This window comes from Aulostomus chinensis, chromosome 15, assembly GCF_037954235.1.
Source record: "Aulostomus chinensis isolate RoL2024-O1b breed Wild chromosome 15, RoL_Achi_v1.0, whole genome shotgun sequence".
In the NCBI taxonomy this organism is placed as follows: domain Eukaryota; kingdom Metazoa; phylum Chordata; class Actinopteri; order Syngnathiformes; family Aulostomidae; genus Aulostomus; species Aulostomus chinensis.
In genome coordinates, this window is record NC_141334.1 from 2,413,834 (window position 1) to 2,436,291 (window position 22,458).

At 47.8% G+C, this 22,458-nt stretch overlaps 1 protein-coding gene and 2 non-coding genes across 8 annotated transcripts; 1 reads left to right on the plus strand and 2 right to left on the minus strand.

The window, feature by feature from the left end:
* Nucleotides 1–95: 95 nt before the first annotated feature.
* On the plus strand, nucleotides 96–167 carry trnad-guc (transfer RNA aspartic acid (anticodon GUC)). Its single transcript has one exon. It is a non-coding gene; the product is annotated as a tRNA-Asp (tRNA).
* A 1,904-nt stretch (nucleotides 168–2,071) lies between these two features.
* On the minus strand, nucleotides 2,072–2,143 carry trnad-guc (transfer RNA aspartic acid (anticodon GUC)). Its single transcript has one exon. It is a non-coding gene; the product is annotated as a tRNA-Asp (tRNA).
* A 934-nt stretch (nucleotides 2,144–3,077) lies between these two features.
* Nucleotides 3,078–21,370, minus strand: st6gal1 (ST6 beta-galactosamide alpha-2,6-sialyltranferase 1). Of its 6 annotated transcripts, none has more exons than XM_086225852.1 (10): nucleotides 21,172–21,370; nucleotides 20,929–21,062; nucleotides 20,080–20,154; nucleotides 9,437–9,643; nucleotides 8,970–9,326; nucleotides 8,568–8,832; nucleotides 7,976–8,073; nucleotides 7,400–7,501; nucleotides 6,636–6,810; nucleotides 3,078–6,507 (listed from the first exon to the last, which is right to left on the minus strand). In XM_086225852.1, the coding sequence occupies exons 3-10, from the start codon at nucleotides 20,089–20,091 to the stop codon at nucleotides 6,230–6,232; spliced, it is 1,494 nt and encodes a 497-aa protein (XP_086081978.1). In that variant the 5' UTR covers nucleotides 20,092–20,154; nucleotides 20,929–21,062; nucleotides 21,172–21,370; the 3' UTR covers nucleotides 3,078–6,229. The 6 variants fall into 6 exon arrangements, with proteins under 6 accessions (XP_086081978.1, XP_086081980.1, XP_086081977.1 ...); XM_086225854.1 differs by lacking the exons at nucleotides 20,929–21,062; nucleotides 21,172–21,370 and adding exons at nucleotides 20,235–20,335; nucleotides 20,424–20,895; XM_086225851.1 differs by lacking the exon at nucleotides 20,929–21,062 and having other exon boundaries at nucleotides 21,172–21,369.
* Between the last annotated feature and the right edge of the window lie 1,088 nt (nucleotides 21,371–22,458).

The following is a 22,458-nucleotide window of genomic DNA, read 5'->3' on the forward strand; positions in this document are numbered from 1 at the left end:
AAGAAAACTATCCAAAAATTGTATCATTCCAAAAAAAACAAAATTCTCCACAACAGTGAAAGAATATGAAGGTGGTCTCTTACGATTTGAGCACTTCCTCGTTAGTATAGTGGACAGTATCTCCGCCTGTCACGCGGAAGACCGGGGTTCGATTCCCCGACGGGGAGTTAAAAAGTTTTTAAGACTCTGAGGGCGTTTGTCGTCAGCAGGAGAACCTCCAACACGTTCCCACTGCTGTGCTTTTTACACAGGAGCGACTCACCATGTCACGGTTCGAACTGACCTTCGTCTTTCCGAACGCTCTGTAGGTTCTGCTGCCTGGACGATCAGTAAAAAACAAACATAACCAAACTAACAACGTCATAATTAACGTCGGGGAATCCAAACGTCACAGGCGGAGACACTATCCAGTACACTAACAATCAGGGGTGAAATATTCACGGTGGGAACGGAGTTCCGTTAAAATAAGAGGGGGGGGCTGTCACAATCCAATATTAAATAAAGAAAACGACGTCTGACGGCAGTTTAAAACAGAACGCGCAGCGCTACCGAGTTGCTGGGCTTGGTTCGCGCTCATGTGACGTCACAGCGCGCCCACATACACAATGAATGGACTTCCCCCGCGCAGCCTGCGCCTTGCGCGTTCAGTGTGAAACCGCCTTGACACGGAGTCGTGACCATGAGCGCGTCTCCGCATGCGAGGCGTTTCTGGTTGGCTGACAGACGGACACGTGGGTCACGGTTCGAGCATTGTTAGTTCTGATTGGTTAAAACCACACAGTTCTGCTTCCACGGAACGAAAAAAAGAGAAAGAAAACAAAACAGAGGGCAAAATCAAATTAGTGATTGTTGCTGAAGTGTCGTGTCATCACTGTAAACTGGTATTGGTGATCTGTTTTTTCATGGCCGCCTGTTCCTTGTTGTTAGCACTGTCGTGGGCGGCGGCGCGCACCCTTTGGACGTGCGCTTTTTTTAACGCACGCCCAAAAGGCGCGCATACAGTTCCGACAAGACTTTTAAGCCGCTCTAACCCCTGCTAACAACGAAGCATGTAGTAAAGCATGTGACCAGGCCACGCACTCACAGTTGCTGATGGTTGTTGTCTCTGTACCTGTGGTTCCAGAGCGGAAAGCGAGTCCTGAGCCTCACCTGCAGCCGCACCGTCTCATCCACCTACCAATGATCTACCTCGCTCAACGTCACGTTTGACCACCTTGTCAGCTGTTTAAATCATTTTTTCTTAGGCGGTAGGTGGCGGTCATGCAACGAACATGCCATTAAACCACATAGAAGAAGAAGGAGTAGAAGAAGAAGTTGGCCGAATGCCACCTGTTAATGGTCAGTGGCGCCAAAACTAGCCAACTCCATGATTTGATTCTTATTTTAAGTGTTATTGTGAAGTCCTGTTTAGATCAACAGTTGGTAGCAGACAGTCTGAACACAGCCACTATCTCAGAAAGGTATGGAGTCAATTCAGAAAATTGATTTAAGCGGCTGACCGGCGTCTTCCGCCGACGAACTTCGATCGGCAATCGTCTTGTCGAGCCTTACACCCGTGACGTATTTCTGGTCGGAAAAAATATCGAGAGCGAAAAAACATCCCGAAGCGAGCGAGCTTGTGAGTTAGAAGAGAGAGCGAGCGGCGCCACCGCCTCACAACTGCGCTCTGTCACGATTTACACGCTGAGACAAAACTTTAATTGCCACAAGACAATTTTTGACCTCTCAATGTTATGTTTTTTATGCCCTCAATTCCTGATCCTGTGCTCCTTTAGTTTGCATTTGCGCTCTCATGATTTTGAGGGCTTTCTGACTCCATTGTTTTCGCCTTTTACGCGGAAGACCGGGATTCGATTCCCCGACAGAGAGTTCCTTTAGGATGATGTTATTTTTACGTCATTTGGTTTCTATGGAGCCGCTGACTGATCGTCCAGGCAACAGAATGTACGGAGGCCTCGAAAAGTTGGACAAGTTTCAACTTTGACATGTTTAGTTGCTTCTATATAAAAGCACCACATAGTGAAGGGACCTGCAAGTGAGGAACACCCACAGAGACTCAACAAAAAGAGACCTCCCCGTCGGGGAATCGAACCCCGGTCTTCCGCGTGACAGGCGGAGATACTGTCCACTATACTAACGAGGACTGATCTATACGTGATGAGTGAAAGACAATATATAAATTGTTGACTAATGATCTTTTCCTGTTAAATTCATTTTTTGTGACTTTTGTTTAAAAATAACAAAAGAAAAGAGGTGACTTTGGTGGTTACTGGTTCCACAGAGAAACCAGAGATGATTCAAGCCTGAATCAGAATCGGAAACTAAAATGACTGTGTTTTCGCACACAACAGGCTCAGCGTGTGTTTGTGGTCGCACATGGAGTCAAGTTTGAACACCAGAGAATTTTTCAGCATTCCAGGGCTCAACCGCTGGGCATTTTTCTTATCGATTTGGTGACATCAACAAGGCAGACAGAAATACTTTCCAAACACACCCAGGAATCTGATGTACACATTTAATAATAATCACCATCATCATCATCATCATTGGGGGGAATCAAATGGTTTATTGGGACATTTACAACATTGCTTCTGGACTCTGATGCATGCAGGAGTACAAATATGATGGAACCAGCAATGCAGCATCGGGACGTGTTGGTTCAGCTGAGTTTTGAGGCAGTGATGATGTCACATTTGTGGTTCCCAGCATGAAGCTACTGGCATTAAAGAGTACAGCGGCAGTTTGGTGTTCACCAATTAAAAGGGAGTTTTAGAGCCTCAAAACTCCAGTGACAGCAAGCCTCCATGTTTGAACCCTGCGCTCAAAGATGTCATGATAGATGGAACTGGACATTTGGAAAATCTGAAGCAGCGCTCGAGGAAATTATTTACAGACACTCGCTAGCAAGGAGCTAACCTGAAGTAGCCAGCTTGGCTAACGTGTGTCTGGTACATTCAGCATTGTTGGCCAGTGTTGACGCCAATCCGTGGGAATTCAAACAAGTTCACAAAAATGCAAAACTAACAATTTTTTTTTAATCATCTGGTGTGGTTGAACTGAATGATTCAACTTAAACAAGCAAACTCTCTTCTCTATTTGATGTCGCACTTCAGTTGAACTGAGCAGGAACACACAGGGGAGCCTGGGAGTTTTCTCCTCCTATGAGAAGCTTGCTGCGTCTCTCCAGGGAAGCTGAAAGGCAGTTTTGTTCTCAGAGTAAACGCTGATGGATATGGAAGCTGAGACAGGACATTTCTAATGCCGTTACATCATGAGAATGAGATGTGCACCCATTAAAATGGAATATTACTGCAAGGATGGCCTGCATAGAGAGAGAATTTCTTCCGAAATGAAACATCAATTATTCAGAAGTTTGACTCTCAGAGAAACAATCACGTCAGCAGAAAAAAAACACAACCTGAAGTGATCAGGAAAAACCAACGTGCCTGCTCATGTTCACGTTCCTCTCAGCGGCCCGGAAGGCTTTTAAAGCATCAACATGACACAAATCATGAGGACCCATTTAGGTATCAGACACACAGTGGGACGCGGTAGCTTCAATAAAGCCTTGACTCAACAACACTCTGGTTGAAGTGGGGTTGCATTTCGCTGGAGGATGAGGTTTTGGTAGCCTTGCGAGTTTCAATTAAAAAACTGCAAAAGGAACAGTTGCTATTTTTGGGGAAAAAGGGTTATTGTCCATCACCTCCAGAGCCAGACGAGACAGAGGCGCTTCAGCAGGGAGCTGAGACCCACCTTAGTTAGCTTAGCGCAATGAATGGTAGTGGGTGGGAAGTGTTAGCACACCTCCTGCTTTAGTTTGATTTAAGCTAATGACTAATGAAGTGTTAGATTACTGAGCATACAGCTGGATAAAGACTTGGAATCTTCTGTAGGATGCCTTTGAGTTAGTAAACAGATGCTTTCTTTAGTTGTGCGGTTGTTTGTCTTCGGTCTCCAGTAACCGCCAGTGTGAGTCTTGTGGTTGATGGTTACACCAAGTCATGCTGAAAGACATCCTCTTGAATTAAAGACATTGAGCACTGAGTGACTGATAACTAAAATCATTCAACTGTGAACCCGGTGGAAACCCACAAATACACAAGGAGAACATGCAAAACTAGCTAATGTTATTATGGCTTCGTTGTTTACTGTTGCTCGGTAACATCGTCAGCTGATCTGTGACGGCTCTCTAATTGGCTATTGGGGTTTTGTTTGCAAAGCCCTGATGTAATTATTCCGATTTAAAATCCAAAATATCAGACGTTTGACATGATGGCCCCACAGGAGCTCAACGGTGAGATTCTGGAAGTAAAATCCCGTTCAGAATTTACTCCCAGAACCGGAGCCACTGGGAAGGTGGGCGTTCTCTGTTGAGCTCTAGGCGGTTGAGGGTTCACGTCTGGGCCAGCTCACACAGATCAGATCACCTGATCATTCTGGAGGGTTACGAGCCTCCCCCATAAACCTGCTGAGAGTCCAGAGCTAGACCCTGTACATGAAAGCACCACCACAGCTGGTGGGAGATGAGGATGAGGGTTTGCTCACCGTCCAGCTCATGCGAACCAGTTCTGTTCAAGCTAAACGCTACATCACGTTGGTTTCTGGTTAACACACTTTAACCAACAGGGTTTTTAGCAGATTATTGTTAGCTAGTAGCTGCTCACCAGTTTATTCTACAAAGGGATTATAAACATGAAGCAGGTTGGTAGTCGGTTTTTACTGGAGCGACGCATCGTTGCACCACTGGTCAGTAAAGGTGAGGAGGTCGAGTGGGTTTGCATGTATGGGTGTGGTTTTGAGACATTCATCTACCAACCCTTCATGCACCAGACTTCTTAAAGAACCAATCAGTGGAGAGAAAAATGGCTGAACTTTTCACCCAATTTCATGAGGACTTCCTCTGAAACCCCCATCCCACCTGCAAAAACCTTGCCATCACCCAGCAATCAGTCCCGGGTCACATGACCTGTAGACATGGGTATTTATCTCGAAATGGCATTGATGTAAACATAACACCTGGGTGACTCCTGTAGATTGTGGCCAACCTCAGGCACAGAAGCAGTCAGAGCTGTTAACAAGGTACATGGAGCGTGCACACGTGTTCGCAGTGGGAAAGAGTTTTACTGGGATGCCTCATGCCACCTGCTGCAGAAAGTACGCTTCAACAAATCACACGGCAAAAATAGTTCCATCTGGAGGATGGCGATGGTTTAAGAACCACTTTTCAAGCCCTGAAAATAGGGCAGTAACAATCGACAAAATCATAAATCCAGAAACGTCTGAAGCCAAGCAGCTACTGTTGTTGTCGTCACAGACATGCAGCTATCAGGCGGAAGGACTGATGAACTCTAACGCCGGCAGTGAAACACTGATCGAGAAACTTCAGCTGCTGTGGAACCACAGTCAAAGAAAAAGCTTCTCTCAGGACACAGAAAACATCCAAACAAAGGAAACGGGAGGACGTGAGTGGAAGAGTACATACACCTAAACTGACAGGACTGTCATGGACCAAACTCTTGTTTGGCGATTAAGATTTATGCTGACGCTGTCCATCACTTCCTCAGGTTGAGGTTTGATGATCATGCTGTTGATTCTGCAGGTGAGATGCATTTTTCTAAAATTCTTTATGTTTTTCTAATTGACTGACAAGTCTTTTCTTCATGTTTCTGGGGAAAAAAAAATACAGAATTTGCTGTGATGAAGTCGTATTCGTGCCCAAAACCTTAAAAAAAGACATAAAATTAGCAAGAAAAAACTTGGAAATTGTCTGGGTTTTTTTCCCTTCAAAAAAATACATTAATAAATAAAATCAAAACTGGCAACAATAAGAAAGAAAAACCTCTTAAAGGAAAAATACACTAAAAGCAAAAACTTATTAATACTGATTAACATCTATACTTGAAGGTTAGAGGAGTGACGATGGATCAGGTTTCTTGTTTTTTTAAATATCTGGAAACTAAACTCTTATGCTCCAGAACCGGAAGGCGCAGGAGAACATCGGATCTACGGGTTAGTCTGGGTTGTTTTGGCATTCTGAGGCGTCAGTGGACTGTCGTCATGAGGATATGAATGTGTGCACAGCTGATTGGTCCTGTGGTTGTTACATGTTACGTGTGTGTATTCCAACATCATGTGATAATTGTCATGAGTTGTCCAGCATCCGGCAGTGACTATCAAGGGTTCATGCGTCTCCTCTTCATGCAGGGTTCAGCTTCATACGAGTACTTTAGGACCGATGTTCAGAGACGTGTCCAGGAGCCTGGGTGCAGTTGAGTTTGCTGAATCCAGGCAGCGTGACGCGTCCGTGGGTGTAGATGTCACGATCTGGCCCCTGGTTCATCCGTTTGACCAGGTTCTTCTCGTACAGCAGGGGGTGGTAGGCGCCAAGCGTGCAGGCGGCATCGTAAAACCTCTGGTAGTAATGGCAGAGCTCCGTCTTTCTCCGGGATGGCAGGAACTCGTAAACATGCACCACCTCGCAGAGTGACATCATCAGGACTGTGCCTGGGCAGGAAATAAAGCATTCAGCCGGGTACCTAAGACACCAAACCTTCCTGCACTGGCTCCTCATCTAAAAATGTTTGGTGTGTATGGTGGATGGGGCAAGAGAACAGAGTGAATGCTCGCCATACCCAGCAGGCCAGAGGAGGGCGGGTTCTTCTGGATGGGCTCCGCCATATTGTCTTGTATTCGCTGCCAGACCTGCCACTCAAAGCGAGGATGCAGGATGTAGAAAGGCTGCAGGGGATGAAGCCTCCTGTATCTCTGGTACTGGGTGAAGATGGGGTAGTCGGTACGGTTGAACCACTGCAGAAGGGACAAGTGTGTTAGCGCCATGCATGTTTGAACCTTTGGAACGCGACACAGTGAGATGACATCACTCAAGCCTGAGGCTTTTTTCCACTGGGATGTGTGATTTTAGACCTTCAGACGTGACTTTCAGTGTCTCTCCTGTTATTTTTACTGAATCTGGTCTTTTCTGCCGCCTCCCTCGCTGTCTTAACGTTTATTAAATTATCGCTTTAATAACGACAAGCTGAGCCAAGCAGCGGTCCCACATCGGGGCCCCTCTCTCCTCTGTGCTGCGTTAAGGAGCTGAGAACAATGCTAGTTAGCTTAGCATAATCAATCATTACCTCACTAGTGCTGAAGAGGACAGTAGGAGGTTCTCAGCTAGGAGGAACAAAGAGGTATAACGAGACAAGGCACCCTGTCGATGGTAAAACCATTGTCCAAACTAGCTTGATTCAGAAATGGAATCAAGTCTCCAGTAACTAACGGATCAAAATAATCAGTAGTGATTCATGATGAACAACAGTTTATTTGTTCTTATTTTATTCCAAGGCGGTTCATTAACAGCTATGCAGGGTACATCCTAGCATCACGCAAACATCACCTGAATGAGGTCAGCAGTGAAGGGGGCGGGGTCCCAGGCCACCAGAACACCTGAGCTGTACAGAGAACTGGACAGGAAGCGATGGTCATCAGACGCCATCACCTATAAAAAAAAAAGCTTACATTGATTACCAGTACATTGATTTAATGCGTGGCGTTCTAGCCATTCAACCTCATCAGCACATCAATCACAAATTCATCGATGGACTCGTCATGCACTTCAAACATCGACATCAGGTCTGTTCACTGGAATCCTAAATTAGGCACTGGAATAAAACACCGCCACCGTGCTGATGTTTAACTGTGGTAATATGGAGGGGAGCCAGTAGGGGGCGTTTGGAGATTTGCTGTCTTCCTGTTGTTGAAGTTCCCAGCAGAACAGAGCAGGTGATGATATGAACATCTGTGTTCATCCAGACGTGAAGACCAAAGATTAACAACGTCACCTCTGAATATCGTCATGAAGACGAGCGTTCTTTTACCCGTAAACTCTGAAGTTCAGACAGAAGAAAAACACTTGCAGGCTGTACCTGCCGACCTACCGCGTCCCACTCCGGTAGCAGGTTAGTGAGTTTACCTGCGAGTTGATGAGGCGGATGGTGGTTTTAGAGCCCACGTCCTTCTCGTAGCCGGCGGTTGGTGCAGCGTTGAAACGCAGCACTGCGTCATGAGAATCTGTCGACAAGAGTTCAGAAGCACAGAAACATCCCGGATGTTTAAGATCACGGTTCCCACTTCAATCAGTTGATGAGCCCTTTTCACCAGGGACACACTGGGTGCTTTGAAAAGTCCCTCAAAGTTCACTTTTCCTTGCCCCTGATGGAAAAGGTCATGGGGGCAAAGAAAGGTGGACAGGAGAATTCCAGAGGAGACGGGAGAAGACAACAGTGGTGCCGAGTGAAGCCGACTACAGTGCCACTGACATCAGTCATCAGTGTGAATGGGGCCGACATGGATCTGCTCAAGGAACTACAACGTTCTGTAGATGGACTACAAAAGGAAGTCATATCACATTGTGAGTGTTTTCTCACTCATCCTCCTGTCAGTCATTTTCACATAAAACCCAGTAATTAATGTAGGAAATGACTGACATCTTAATGACTGACAGGCGTGTTGGTCTACAACGGCAGTTCAAGTTTTACCTAAACCTCTATGTAAGAACACCTCACCAATCTCTTTGCCAAGTCCAGAGAGCCGCAGCGAGCCCGCAGACGACACCACCGCACAGCTCTTGTACGGTCCGAGGTCAGAAGTCAGCTGTTTTGGTGCCAGCTGTGCGGCCCAGGGAAGAGAAGAGAATGGCTGGAGGTCAGAGGTCAACGTTGCGACTTCTACCTTGTCGTTCAGTTGGCAGAGAAGCTCAGGACCGCTCAGCTTGGGCCTACCGGACACTCCGCCAGGCCCCGAGAACTCAACTCCATATTTATTCATCGCCTGAAACCAGAGAAGAGATACTGGAGGGTAACCTCTGAATCAGACAAGCAGGAAGATTCTGCCTGAAAAGGTCACCGTCTCAGGATTCTGGGGTCAGAGTTGTACCTTAATTTCATCTCAAAATTCCTGATAAACACCTGATAATTCTGCACCACCTTCCTCAGTCTGTTTCCCAGCATGCTGCTGGACATCTCGTCATCCCACACCTCTCCCAGAGGCCCGTGGGGCCCGAAGAACTCTGCGTCACCCCCTCTGCCGCTCAGCTCTCCCCGCCGCCGACCACCAAACAGGGTCTCCAGCGCACGTGTGAAGGGGCGTGGCAGCAGACGGGTGAAGAACCCCGAGGACTCTCTTGATTTCCGTTTCATTGTGGTGTCTTCAAGGGTGTGGTTTGGTGAGGAGAGCACAGGGATGGGACGGTGAGGGTCGCCTGGGACGACACCCGGAAGCTTCTGAGGGTCGATGTATAGCGGCTTGGTTCCTCCTCGCAGCACCTGAGGAGAAAACAAAACCAACAAATTTCTTTTTTTCTGTTAATTTGGGTTAGAAGAACAATTGGCTGACAGCAGGAGAACTGATACAACAGTGAAACATGGCGGCAGACCTTGATGACCGAGTGCGCACGAGGCTGAGCCCGGGTTCGTGCCCGCACGCCAAATATGGCGTCGGTGACAGGCACGCTGTTTTCAGCACACAGGGCGTAGAGCAGTGCCATGGAGATGCAGAACAAGGCCATGCAGAGCGCTCCACGGCGAGCCCGTCGCCTCAGACGCCACAGCAGGCTGACTCTGTCCATCGCTGCCCCGGGGATCTGCAGAGGACACAAAGTTCCCACAGACGACGCGTGAAGATCCTCCTCTCGTTTATCATTTAAGAATTTAGCATCTGTTGTCTAATATAAACAAGAAGTGTATCGCTGTGGGTCATCATGAAGAGTCTCAGTTGTCAGGATGTGTTCTGATGTGTTTTCACGGTTCTGATCCAGATTCATGCATGCAGACACCGGTTCCAATACCAGAGCTTTTTTTTTTTTTCCTGTTATCATCTGTTGTCGTCGTCATCGACTCGCTTGTGAAGGTCACTTCATGATTCCGTAGTAAGACATGCAGAGCTTCTTATTGAAAGAGAAAAACAAACAAACTCATTTGAGTTAAATGCGTTCCAAAGCACAGGTGAACCGTGCACGGATCCCTGATGAGCTCCACGTTGCTCTCGGAGGGTTTGTGGCCCAGCGTGAGCTACGGAGGAGAACCTGGACCTGCACCCCATTCTGATATCAGATCTGTGAATCCTGATCCCATTTTCACACTTTCACAGTGCTACAGGCTTCCTTTTGACGTTGAGCGTGAATCACGGGGCCGCCTCAGTTTCATCCCTTTTACGACTCAAAATTTAAAACAATTTCACCACAAAGAAAAAGAATTCAGTCTGGAGTTGAGACTGAAGAACCATCACAGTATGATGGTCGGACAAAGGGACCAGCAGGGGGCAGCACTTCCTCTCACTACATTCAAGGAGCAGCTTGATTGACCAGAAATAACCAACAACTGTCAAACTCATCGAGGTTGAAGACTGTAAATGTAACTGTAGCTGAATCGACCAGCGGATAAACACTGACCAGCGGATAAACACTGACCAGCATCGCGTCACAAAGGACCTTCAGTCAGTTCATCGTCAGCCTGGCACCACCACACACCCATCATGGAAATGCAAGTGCAGCACCAGAAGCTCTGTGGAGACTTACGCCCTCAACGTTGTTTCCCACTTTAAGGTCCAGCCCCACCAGTTGAGAACCACTGCTTTAAAGAATGTTCAGTGTCTGGTGGTGTAATGGTTTTGGTTATTTGTGTTCAGACTTTACTGACAGAAATGAGGAATGTGTTTGGGGGGTCCAGAGACAGTCAGGTGGAAAAGACTTGTCCCAGACATGGAAACTTATCTGTGCTCAACCTACTTAAAGTTCCTTTCCAAAAACTTTCAGGTGCACCTGTGAGACATACAGGTCAATGCTCAGGTGTGAACAGACGGACGGGTGCTGATGGAACCGCCGATCGGATCCCAACGGCAATCAGACAACCAGCGTTAGGACAGCTATCGTCTCGTGGACGCGGGACAAACGTGCGTCCTCATCATGATCAGTCTGAACACAAAACAATCCAACATCTGCACTCACGTTTGAGTTACGACTGGAAGGAATTCTTGTGCTGCAAACATTTTTTCACACCTCCTGATATCAAGGGAGGTGACATCACACATCCCCCCTCTCAGGTGACCTTGATCCTGCAGAGCCTCGTAGTCCAAACACACCTCCTGCACTGCAAATAACAACTCAACCAAAGCTTCTTCCGTATGAAAGAAAATCTGCTTCTAAAACCACAAGAACGAATCAGAAACAGGGCAGCAGAGCCGGCCTCGCCTGCCCCGGGCGATGGATGAACTCAGGATGAGGAGGAGGATGGTGGTGGGATGAGTGTGGCCTCAATAAAATGAGATAGAGTATAAGCAGGACAGAGAGAAGAGGCCCCTCCTACATCCGACCCAGCTATCAGTCACTGAGGAGAAAGCAGGGTTATATATTATTAAAACTATGCGATATGCAATACTGGCTTCCAATATTAATAACAAATCAGATGCTCCAACATTAATATTTACCAGCTCCAAGCTAGCAAGTAACAACAAATGAGTAATACTGACAGAATCTGCTCTGATATGAAATGCATTTAATAATAAAGTGCAGAGCCTTCGCCGGGACGACAGCTCGCTACTGGGAGAGCTGCTGCACGTTTAACACCGTACACGTCTGACCTACCCCACACACGCCAGCAGAGTTCTGTGGTGACTGGAGTTACTGGGGGGACTGAAACAGGTTTTTACTGGAGGGTCATACTTCCAAATCTGGGGTGTGTGCCGTGGTGGAAGGGGGCAGTACAATAAAAAAAAAAAAACAACTTTAGCACAAATGTTTGTTATGGATTTCTTGCGGTGGAGCCGAATGAAGATGTTTCCACTGTTTACCTGAGATCAGATTAGGAGTCTTGGGAAGTTTAGGGTTTTAATTTTCACTAAAATCTTAACTTGTGAATCAAATTCTTGCTCTACAGTTTTAGACAACTTGTGATCACTCAGTACTTGGCGGCGACCAGGACCGTTGCTGTTCTGGTCGGTGTGGCGCTCAAGACAATTTGCTTCTTATTTCCACTGCTACTGCAAAAACAGAAAGGCTTCAAATCTACAACACCAACCTCTAACTGAACCGCAGCTCCTGAATTTGCTTCTACTGGTCCTTTTTGTCACGGTCGCGGTCACGTCGTCCTCCCTGTGCCTCTGATGGTTTGTGTGTGTTTGATTACGGGGTCGTTCAGGTGTGCGAGTGTTGGGTGCCAAGCTGCCGTTCATCACCTCCAATCACCGCAACCCAATCTAACCCTAACCCTGCTCCTGGGGGCGAGGCACACGCACCAACCAGGGGTTTTAGTGTGAAGAGCTTAGGTTCATTCTGCAAAGAAAAATTCCAATCTTCATGAAAAAAAAAAAAAAAAAATCAAAGTTGGATTTCATGGTAGATTTCATGTGGAAAATTTCAGAAGTTAAAGAGAATTCAAAAAGAAGTTGTCCTTGTATAAACTGATGCAATCAATGGAGAGTAGAGCTTCTCTGGACATCTCACTCACGCTACAGGATTATCTTGCCGATTTTGGGGCTGACATGTCGCTTCCGTCAATCACAGGGCTCCTGCATGGAGACGGGCTGGGACCGAGTCTCTGTCCAGATGATCCTGCAGTGTGAGACGAGTCAAGGTCGCGCCGATAAAATGCAACATGTTTAAGATTCGTAAGATCTAAAATCCGGATGAATGTATCACTCAAGTACGGGAGGACTGGCAAGGCAGCAGTCAACCTGTCACAGCTCAAGGATGAACAGCTTGACATTTTGTGGCAAGATCACCAGAGGCAGCGTATCTTAGGCAGGATAATCCTAATATCCTGCAGCGGGGAGTCAGACTTTCCAGTCTTGTCGTCTGAGTGTGTTTTAGAGCAGAGAGAGAACCAACCAGATCTACAAATCGGTCAAATGTTTCAAATCCTGTTGTCTGAGCCCAGCTGGAGTCCTCATAAATCGAGCGTTAGCGTTAGTTCTGTCAGGCCGTGGTAGTCAAGCACTATTGGCTTCCCGTCCATCAATCAAACTGATCAATCAGCTGATCACAGCTGCTCAGCATCAGCTGATCAAATCCCTTGCTTCTGATTGGCCCCTCTCAACTTAAATGTCACCCGGCCTCAACTCCCGCTCTGCTAGCTTCTGGCTGCTGCTCTGCCTGCTGTCATCGCTGCTATCTGCTGCTACCCGCTGCTACCCGCTGCTACCTACCGCAATCTTCTACTGCAGCCTGCTGCTATCTGCTGCTGCTGCTATCTGCTGCTATCTGCTGCTACTATTTGCTGTACAGTTGCTCCTGCTCGCATCTTGCTCCCCTCCACCTCCCCAGCTCCACCTTGTTGTGTATAACATGGCATAGTTCGTTGCATGTCATGTTGCTGCTCTGTTCACGGGGGTATGTTTGCTCTTCCAGTCTTAAACTGGGAGAACCTTCCCTCACGCTGCTGGTCCCCTGTTTCATGGTGCTCATGAAAAATCATCAGGGAGCCGTACCGCCAATTTGTACTATAATAAACAAATCAAGCTCATTATCATCTCTTGTGTTTCTTGACGTGAACGGACCTGACAGAAATTGAGCGTTAGCGTTAGTTCTGTCAGGCCGTGGTAGTCAAGCGCTATTGGCTTCCCGTCCATCAATCAAATTGATCAATCAGCTGATCACAGCTGCTCAGCATCAGCTGATCAAATCCCTTGCTTCTGATTGGCCCCTCTCAACTTAAATGTCACCTGGCCTCAACTCCCGCTCTGCTAGCTTCTGGCTGCTGCTCTGCCTGCTGTCATCGCTGCTATCTGCTGCTACCTACCGCTATCTGCTGCTATAGCCTGCTACTGCTGCTATCTGCTGCTATCTTCTGCTGCTGCTGCCTGCCATCTGCTGCTATCTGCTGCTGCCTGCTGCTGCTATTTGCTGTACAGTTGCTCCTGCTCGCAACTTGCTACCCTCCACCTCCCCAGCTCCACCTTGTCGTGTATAACATGGCGTAGTTCGTTCCTTGTCATGTTGCTGCTCTGTTCACGGGGGTATGTTTGCTCTTCCAGTCTTAAACTGAAAGAACCTTCCCTCACGCTGCTGGTCCCCTGTTTCATGGTGCTCATGAAAAATCATCAGGGGACTCCTCTGAACAGAGCCATACTGCCAATTTGTACAATAATGATCAAATCAAGCTCATTATCATCTCTTGTGTTTCTTGATGTGAACGGACCTGACAGAACTGAATTTGTGACACTAGTTTAAAAATCTGGCGTTAGCACACAACCAAACAGAGTCAAACTACAATACCCACAATCCCTCAGCATCCCACACAGCTGGTTGAAATACTCACATGAGGGTTCAGTAGCTCAGAGGGAAGTGGGTCAAAGAATCAGGGCTCCAGGCTCGGGTCCGTTCTTCATAAATGTTCATGTTTGTGATACAAACATGGACGAGAGTGTGCAGGTGCCTGTGCCGGGACTCGACTCATAGCTGGGCAAGGCTTTTGGCACACATTTCTGGTTCTTACCCTCCCCTTTCAACAGAGTCACCTGCCCCACTCCTGATCCAGCTCTGGACTCATTCCTGTCCTCCCTGCTTTGTGTTCCTCTCCACTTCCCTACCAACTTTGAATATCCAAGAGGCTCTCCTTTGTCCTGTTGTCTGTCTGCATTTGGGTTCGTTTCGGCAGTGAAACTTCAGCTTAGGTAACTGGTGTGTTAGTACTCTGAAAATGTCGTAAATGAACTTTCCCCTAAACACAAAAAGCCAGGAGTCCCAGCTTCCTCATGCATCAGCTGGACGCTGACCTGGATAAATATGAGGAAGCAGAGGACCTGAGCCAGGATTGGATTAGATCTACATTATCCTGGATAATGCTGCAGCGCACCAGCATGACCTCACACATTCCTCTCAAAGAGACGACAAAGACAAGAAAGGACCATTACAACCAGCAGGAAAGCACAGCAGTCAATGGAATCCATCGCATATGCTGCAAATAACTCCCATCAATAAGTCCCAGCTGTGTTATTTCTATACCAACAGAGCCGGAGGCGTGAAGCGCCACACTGCTGTGACTGGTTTTCACCGCGGGTCACACGGTCATAGCCGACATTCATCAATCACATTTGTTTCCCACGTGAGTCAGACAAGATGGGAGGTGAAAATCAAACATTTTTACTTGTTGATAGGTTCATCAAGTATTCGCATGACTGTACTGTGGCCCCCCAGCAAGAAGGTTGTGGGTGGAGCCCCGGCTGCAGCACTGGATCTTTCTGGGTGAGTCTCCATGTTCTCCCTGTTCCTGCTGGGTTCTCTCTGGTACTCCAGCTTCCTCCACAGTCCAAAGACATCAAGAGGGGACCAGGTTAATCCAGACTCTAAATTGACCGTAGGCGTGGCTGGGAGAGCCAATGGTTGTCTGTCTCTATGTGTTGGCCCTGCCATGGACTGGTGACCTGTCCAGGGGGAAGGCTGCTGGGATAGGCTCCACCCCCACCACCCTGAACAGGATGAGCAGTAGAAAATAGATGGATGGATGGAATCAGCGATGCACTGATACTGGTTGTGTGTGTCTGTCCATGGTCCCCTTGTGTGAGCACTTCCAGCCCGGTGCTGATGTTAATGTGACAGGTAAATTAAATGGTCAGAATGTGAACGAGTCCTCATTCAGAGCCGGTTTGATGAAGGGAGTCAGTTCAGAGCGAGATGCTATTTTCAAAATGATTCTGACACAAAAGGAGGTTGTAAACGATGGCACCTGCTGCTCTGGAGGCCATCGGTTCGCGGGGTACTGACGTCTCTCAGGAACGGCACAGAATTACAACTCTACTCACAATCCCCTGAGGCCCCTGTTTGGTGGGGTGGTCTGTTGCCAAGGAAATGTTTACTGAACTGTCGACCATTTTGAGTCTCAAGACGTCCCTCCATGGTTGGAGAGGAACCTGCTGGTAGAGACGTGATTTCACTTTCTGACGAGATGTGGAAAATCTGAACTTGTTTACCGTCATCACTGAGAAGTTCGCTAGCAACAGCAAAGATGTGGTGTGTGTGTGTGTGTGTGTGTGTGTGTGGGGGGACATAATGGGATGAGCTGTTCTTTAACTCTTCTGTCTCTGCCTGTTTCTTTGTCTAAAATCAAATATTTCGTGGTTGGGTTTCATCTGTTGGCAGGTCGTCTCGGTTCCTGCTTATATAAAGAACTTGCTGTCACATCTACAAGAACGTTCCTCTGGAACCGGAGCTGTCGTGAAGGCGGGAGGTCGCTGCTAAGCTCTATGGGCGTTACTGAAGTTTTCAGCATGAGTTAAGGGCAGTGATTCAAAACCTGAACACAAGAAATTCTGCTCAAGCTGATGCTCCGGATATCGATGAGACACAGAGGCCAGAGAACCAAACACACTGGAGCAGCTCCCGGTGCACAGGGAGGGAGGCGGAGCGAGCCTCCAAAACACAATACAACATGTGTTTTGTAATATGGAAGCAATCTCAGTGCTGCACATGTGACAAGTAAAGAATCAGCACCAGATTAGTTTGGACCGAACCACGTCAGAAGCCTCCAGCACAGCTGACAGAAATACTGGGTCCAAATCACATTTCCTTTTCCTGACAAAAACTCACGACAGTGAGAAGAAGAAGATCGGCTCAAACCAATAAAAGTTCCCGTCACAGGAAAGGAATTTGGAAGAAAACTCCTCCCAAACTTACACACAGAGTTCCTTTTGTGTCAGACTGGAGTGAAGCTGAGTGTCAGTGGATCTTTTTCACTTCAGCTGAAATCAAGAAATCAAAGAAATGAATGAAAAGATGGAGCAGATGTTCATGACGGACCTCAGGGACAAGACAAGGAAACAGCTGCTTCGCCTTTGCTTTGGTGGAAGCTGCTGCGTCTTCTTTCTCTGATGAACCTCATTACATTCATGTCAACGTCCCGGGACGTTGTCGATGTCATCGCATCTGTTTCTAGCCATGTAGTCTGAACGTTAGACTTGTTCAGCTTCATGTGTCATGCAGGCGTTTCTCACTGAGGCTGAAACCTGCTTCCCCAAAGTTCACCCGCTACAGAGCAGCGAGATCACGGTGGACCGAGTCGCCTTCTGCCGAGAGAAAACCCAACATCTCAACTCCTCGTTTCCCGCATCACGCAGACAGGAAGCCATTCATTCCTGTCAGAACCTCAACAAGCTCCTCCATCTCTCCGATGCGGTCAGAACCACCTGAAGAACTGCGTGATGGGTAACCATGAGGCCAGAACTTAAACTGTGTTACCATAGTAACGTGGCCCTGTTTCACATTCATCCACAGAACAGGAAACTGTAGTAACTGGAGTCACATGGTCAGGTCTCTGATGAGAGTCCCGAAGACGTCTCCAAGCAGGAGTTAATCACAGCGCCACCTGGTGGTTACAAGATGTGAAACTTGCACCACAATGTGGCGCCAGTCTGCTACTTCAGGTAAATTCCAAATATTACCAGGTTTCAACTTCCTCTCCCTCCACGGACCACACACACGTACGTGACCAGCAGGAACGTTCTCTGATGGAACTCTGAGTACTCTCACAGCTTCATAGCTCGTAGAGTAAAACATGTAAATGAAAAAATTTAAATGTTTCCTCTGATAGTCAATAACCCGGATCATATTATATGTTCTCTAATGATCAGGAGCATCAGTGGGAATCTGGTTTGTGCAGTTTTGATCCAGTTGGAATATCTGCTGAGTCCTCAGAGGGACGAAGAAATGTTTGAATGAATGAATGAATCGCTGCAGCGCTCCAGACAGATGATGGCGTCACTCCATGTCTGCCTAAAGATGTTGCTTGAAATCCCCTGCTTTCTCTCTCTCTCTCTCTCTCTCTCTCACACACACACACACACACACACACACACACACACACACACACACACACTCACACACACACACACACAGACTTACATTAATTTTATGGAGATTTAACTGTGACCACTGAGCCAAAAATCTATTACCTGGCCACCAGTCTGGTTCCTGTCCCTGAAAGACACTTAAGTATATACACACACACACACACACACACACACACACACACACACACACACACACACACACACACACACACACACACACACACACAGGAAGAGAGAGTGCTATGTGACTAATACACAGGATTAAAGTGCAGGAGTGTGTGTGTGTGTGTGTGATGCAGTTCATGCTGCAGGGTGTTTACTTAAATGAGAGATGGACTTAGATGGTCATGTGACCAACAGCAGCAGTGGATCTGTGAATCAAAGTAAAGCGCCTGATTGGTCGGTTGCTGTCAGCTGTGAGGGGAAAGAAAACCTCACAACATGCTACTGTTTTCAATCAGTTTTCATCGTTAATGGTTCATGGTTACTAAATCTTAAACACGCGATGCTCAGCGGTGCGAGTGCAGCCAGTAGCCTGCGCGCTGGTCCTGACGCCGTCATCAGGACGCGTTCAGGGAGCTTCACCTGTGGTCACGGGAGGCTCGTAAACGGAGCCCTGCTGGACGGTTTCCACCTTTACAGCTGCAGTGTGACAGCAGAGAACAAAAGCAGCTGCCACCATCTTCTTTTCTTTTTCTAGCAGGAAATTACTGATGAGTTCAGCGGTCATGTGACTCGTGTTATTCATATTATTATAATCAATACATTGTAAAAAATGCAAACAACAAAAAGATACTGGAGAGACATTTTAGGCCCTGATGACCAGTGAAAACGCGTCAATCCAAAACTGCTGGTGTTGTGAAAACGAAGTCATTTGAGATTTTTCCTGCTGATGTCAACTACAAACCACCTCAGACATCCAGTTTAGTTGAAACGTTCAGAGGCGCTCCTGCTGCTAGCTGCTAGCTGCTAGCTGCTAGCTGCTAGTCTGACGTACTAACATCAGTAAACCAGCCAGACGTCTCAAATTGCGTCACTGGGACCAGATGTTTACACCTGAAACACACTGGAGGAGTGTGTGGCCGGTTTGTTCTGCTCATCTGGACGGCGGTCATACACTCACACGGTCAGTGCAGTGACTGGCTGCACTCGTGTGACACATCGCCGATGGAGCCGTGGGTTTCAGGTGTTAACGCTGGTTAATATACTTTAACTTAAAGGTGAAAATGCTGTACGGAAATGGACGAAAAATTTGTAGGGAGGAGTTTAGCGCTCTGTAGATGCTGGGCCAGATTGGTGATGTGTTTATGGTCGGCGTGTCACTGGCCAATCACACTCGTATAAGGACGATTTCTAGTTTGACTTTATTTACTTACGTACCTGGAACAGATCGTGTAGTTCTTCTTCTGCTTTGTCCAAGTGTTGACACTGATTACTGCAGGACTTGAGGAAAAACCTCCCCTTCAGTAGCAACAATCCTGGCTCTGCGAAGCAAAGAGTAACGTTCCTGACCGGGAAGCGAATCCTGGCCGCAGGGGTGACAGCACCAAATCCTAACCACTAGATCACCAGGGACTCACACATCCAAGTACACACTCATACACACAATATTTTAAGAAGGGGCGTGGCTTATGTATCCAGCAGCTTTGGTTGGTGGTGAGTTTTAGAAACCAACTTCTACTGTAGGAAATGGGGTCAGCGCTAGCTACTGCTACAAGCTACGGTTACGCAACATGGGGCTGGTCAGCTCGCTCCTGGTCCGACCTTTTCCTCCTCTTCCCCCTTCACCAGGTCACCTGACCGAGTTTGTCTGGTCGCGTTGACCTCCACAAACGTCCTCCATCACACGTGGAACCGCATCGTTTCAGCAGGTGGAACCAACCAGAGAAGGCACAAGTGCAGAGACCAGGACACACCCCCCTGATCCAGCTTCCTGCCCACTGAAACGCCCACTCGTGTCTGTACAGAACCACAGGAGGCAACAGGCCGAACCAAACCAGCAACCCCAACGCTGCTCAGCAGCACAACGGGCCGCTGCACCACCCAACTACCTTTGGCAGTTAAGACCAGCGGCTGCATCCGGTCCAAGCACAGCTATGGATGACCTCATCAGCTCATCATCACTGAATCGATGCTCCTGTCCTGTGAGTCACATTCTCATCCTCATGCAGTAATGATTGCTGCCAGCGTGGAGCCGGAGGTTCTGGGTGTCGCTGCTGTGTGATGTGGTGGTGATGTTACCTTGTAGCCCATCGTGTGTTGCTGCTGTTGTTGCTTAGAAACGAGCTGCGGCCTTCAGGTTTCCCCTCATCGCCTCTGCAGAAACAGAGATGCATTCAGACACACTGCCAGCTTCTGGTTCAGACTGAGCTGCAGAAGCAGCAGACACACACAACCTGACGGAGCATCCGTCTCCTTGTGGATCCCAAAAACCTGCAGTTTGCGTTAGTTGTGCATCCTTGGCCGTACCCCCCCATGTTGAATGTTGGCGTGACCTCTGAGGTGAAAGGAAAAATTTAAGTGATAATTCAACCAAAAGTGTGTTTTCCTTTTCAAGAACTCTTAAATCAGTGTCTCAATCTCACGATGGCGTTTCTTTCCTCCTGCTTCACTTCCTTGTGGCTCCAAGATGCAGGAAGAGCCGGCCACCTTCATCCAGCTGAAGCTAACGGAGACTGACGGCTAAAAACAGCAAAGGTCCAACGACCAACTCTCCTGCCCTCTCGGATTCTTTGGAGCGGCGTTTGATCAGGGATCCACAAACTCTTTGATTTCAAACGGGATTCAAACAAAAACAACTGATCCGTTCCTCACTGGAGACCTCAGACGGAGCAGATCTCACTCAGTCCAGCAGAACTCCTTTACCACTCATTTGACCCCAGACTGATGAAGGTCGTTATCACAGGAAGCTGAACCCCCCCCCAAGACGGGAAACCTGGACCTAATCCAGGTTTATGTCACAATTCAGACCTCAAGGCTCTCTGACTCCTAACATGGTGCCGCTGCAGCAGCATCCATCATGACATCAGTTCCATCTCCATCTTACTGAGACGAGGCGATTTGAGGCTCGTCCTCGATCCCGGGACTCACATTTGATCTCTTTACACTCGTAATCACGTCAGACGCCCTCGGGGGTTCAAATGCGTGGCGGATGTTGTTTTCACGTCTTCGGTTGTTGTTTTTTTGTTTGTTTGTTTTTTTCTGTGTCTGGTGCTGCGTCTCAGCTGCAGGAGGAAAACATCTCATTCCAGAAAATAGAAGAAGACTAGAGGATGGATGGATGGATGGATGGATGGATGGATAGATCTACCTGCTAGCTAAGGTTACGCTGACCTGTGTTCGTTGACCCGCCACCATCAGATTAAGCGATGCTACGGAACCGAGCAGCCTCTTGTTCCCGCCGCCATCTTCTCTCCCGCAGTTCGGTGCTCCCGTCCGGTCCGAGGCCGCTGTCCGGTGGCATTTGGAGAAGCACGGTCAGGGGGATCCGCAAGTCCTCCGCTCTCACGACTGCAGCCATCCGCTGTATGCGGCAAGCTAGTGATAGCGACATACAGGCGCTTCCGTTCTGACTGTCAAAATAAGAGCAGGTATTGTTTGTACAACGCTGCTGGGATGAGGCAGGAAGTGATCACCTCCACGGTTCCCACCCCCAGAAGCCATTTGGATTTGTGATTGATAAGTTGAGCACTTTAGCACATGAGCTTCATTAGAAAGCAGGAGGAGGCCTTAAAGCACCAACAGGACCAGGAGAACCAGCTGGACCAGGACTTCAGTCCCAGCCTACTGTTGACAGGAGTCCGACCCTTCCTGCAGCATACAAAATGTTCAACATTCTGGCATTTGGAGAGGTTCTCTGCTCTTGTCAGCCGAGGCTGGAGAGAAGATCTTTGATCACTTTGATCATCGAATCTAAAACTTGTTGGAATCGTAGAGTTTTTCCGAACTTCTAAATCAGACGGCAAAGGACTCATGTTCAAAAGAGGAGCGCAGGACCCTGAGATCTCGCCTCCCCTGCTCATCTCAGACTTTACTACTCCTGATATTGATATTGTTATTAGTGGTTCCTATTATCACTATGATGACTGTTATTGATTATATGGTTTCTTTCTTTTTTTTTTTTACTACATTTCTGACCCTTTTGAACTGAATCAACAATTAAAATAATTTTATTCATGGATTAAGGGCGGCCCGGTGGAGCAGTGGTCCTCACTGTGGCCCCCAGCAAGAAGGTTGTGGGTGGAGCCCCGGCTGCAGCACGGGGTCTTTCTGGGTGAGTCTCCATGTTCTCCCTGTTCCTGCTGGGTTCTCTCTGGTACTCCAGCTTCCTCCACAGTCCAAAGACATCAAGAGGGGACCAGGTTAATCCAGACTCTAAATTGACCGTAGGCGTGGCTGGGAGAGCCAATGGTTGTCTGTCTCTATGTGTTGGCCCTGCCATGGACTGGTGACCTGTCCAGGGGGAAGGCTGCTGGGATAGGCTCCACCCCCACCACCCTCAACAGGAGAAGAGGGAGAACATGGAGGGATGGATGGATGATTCATGGGTTGAATCAATAAATGCTTGCATTAAGTACAAGGCCAACACTTAAAGTCTAAATTGTGGACATTACATTCTTT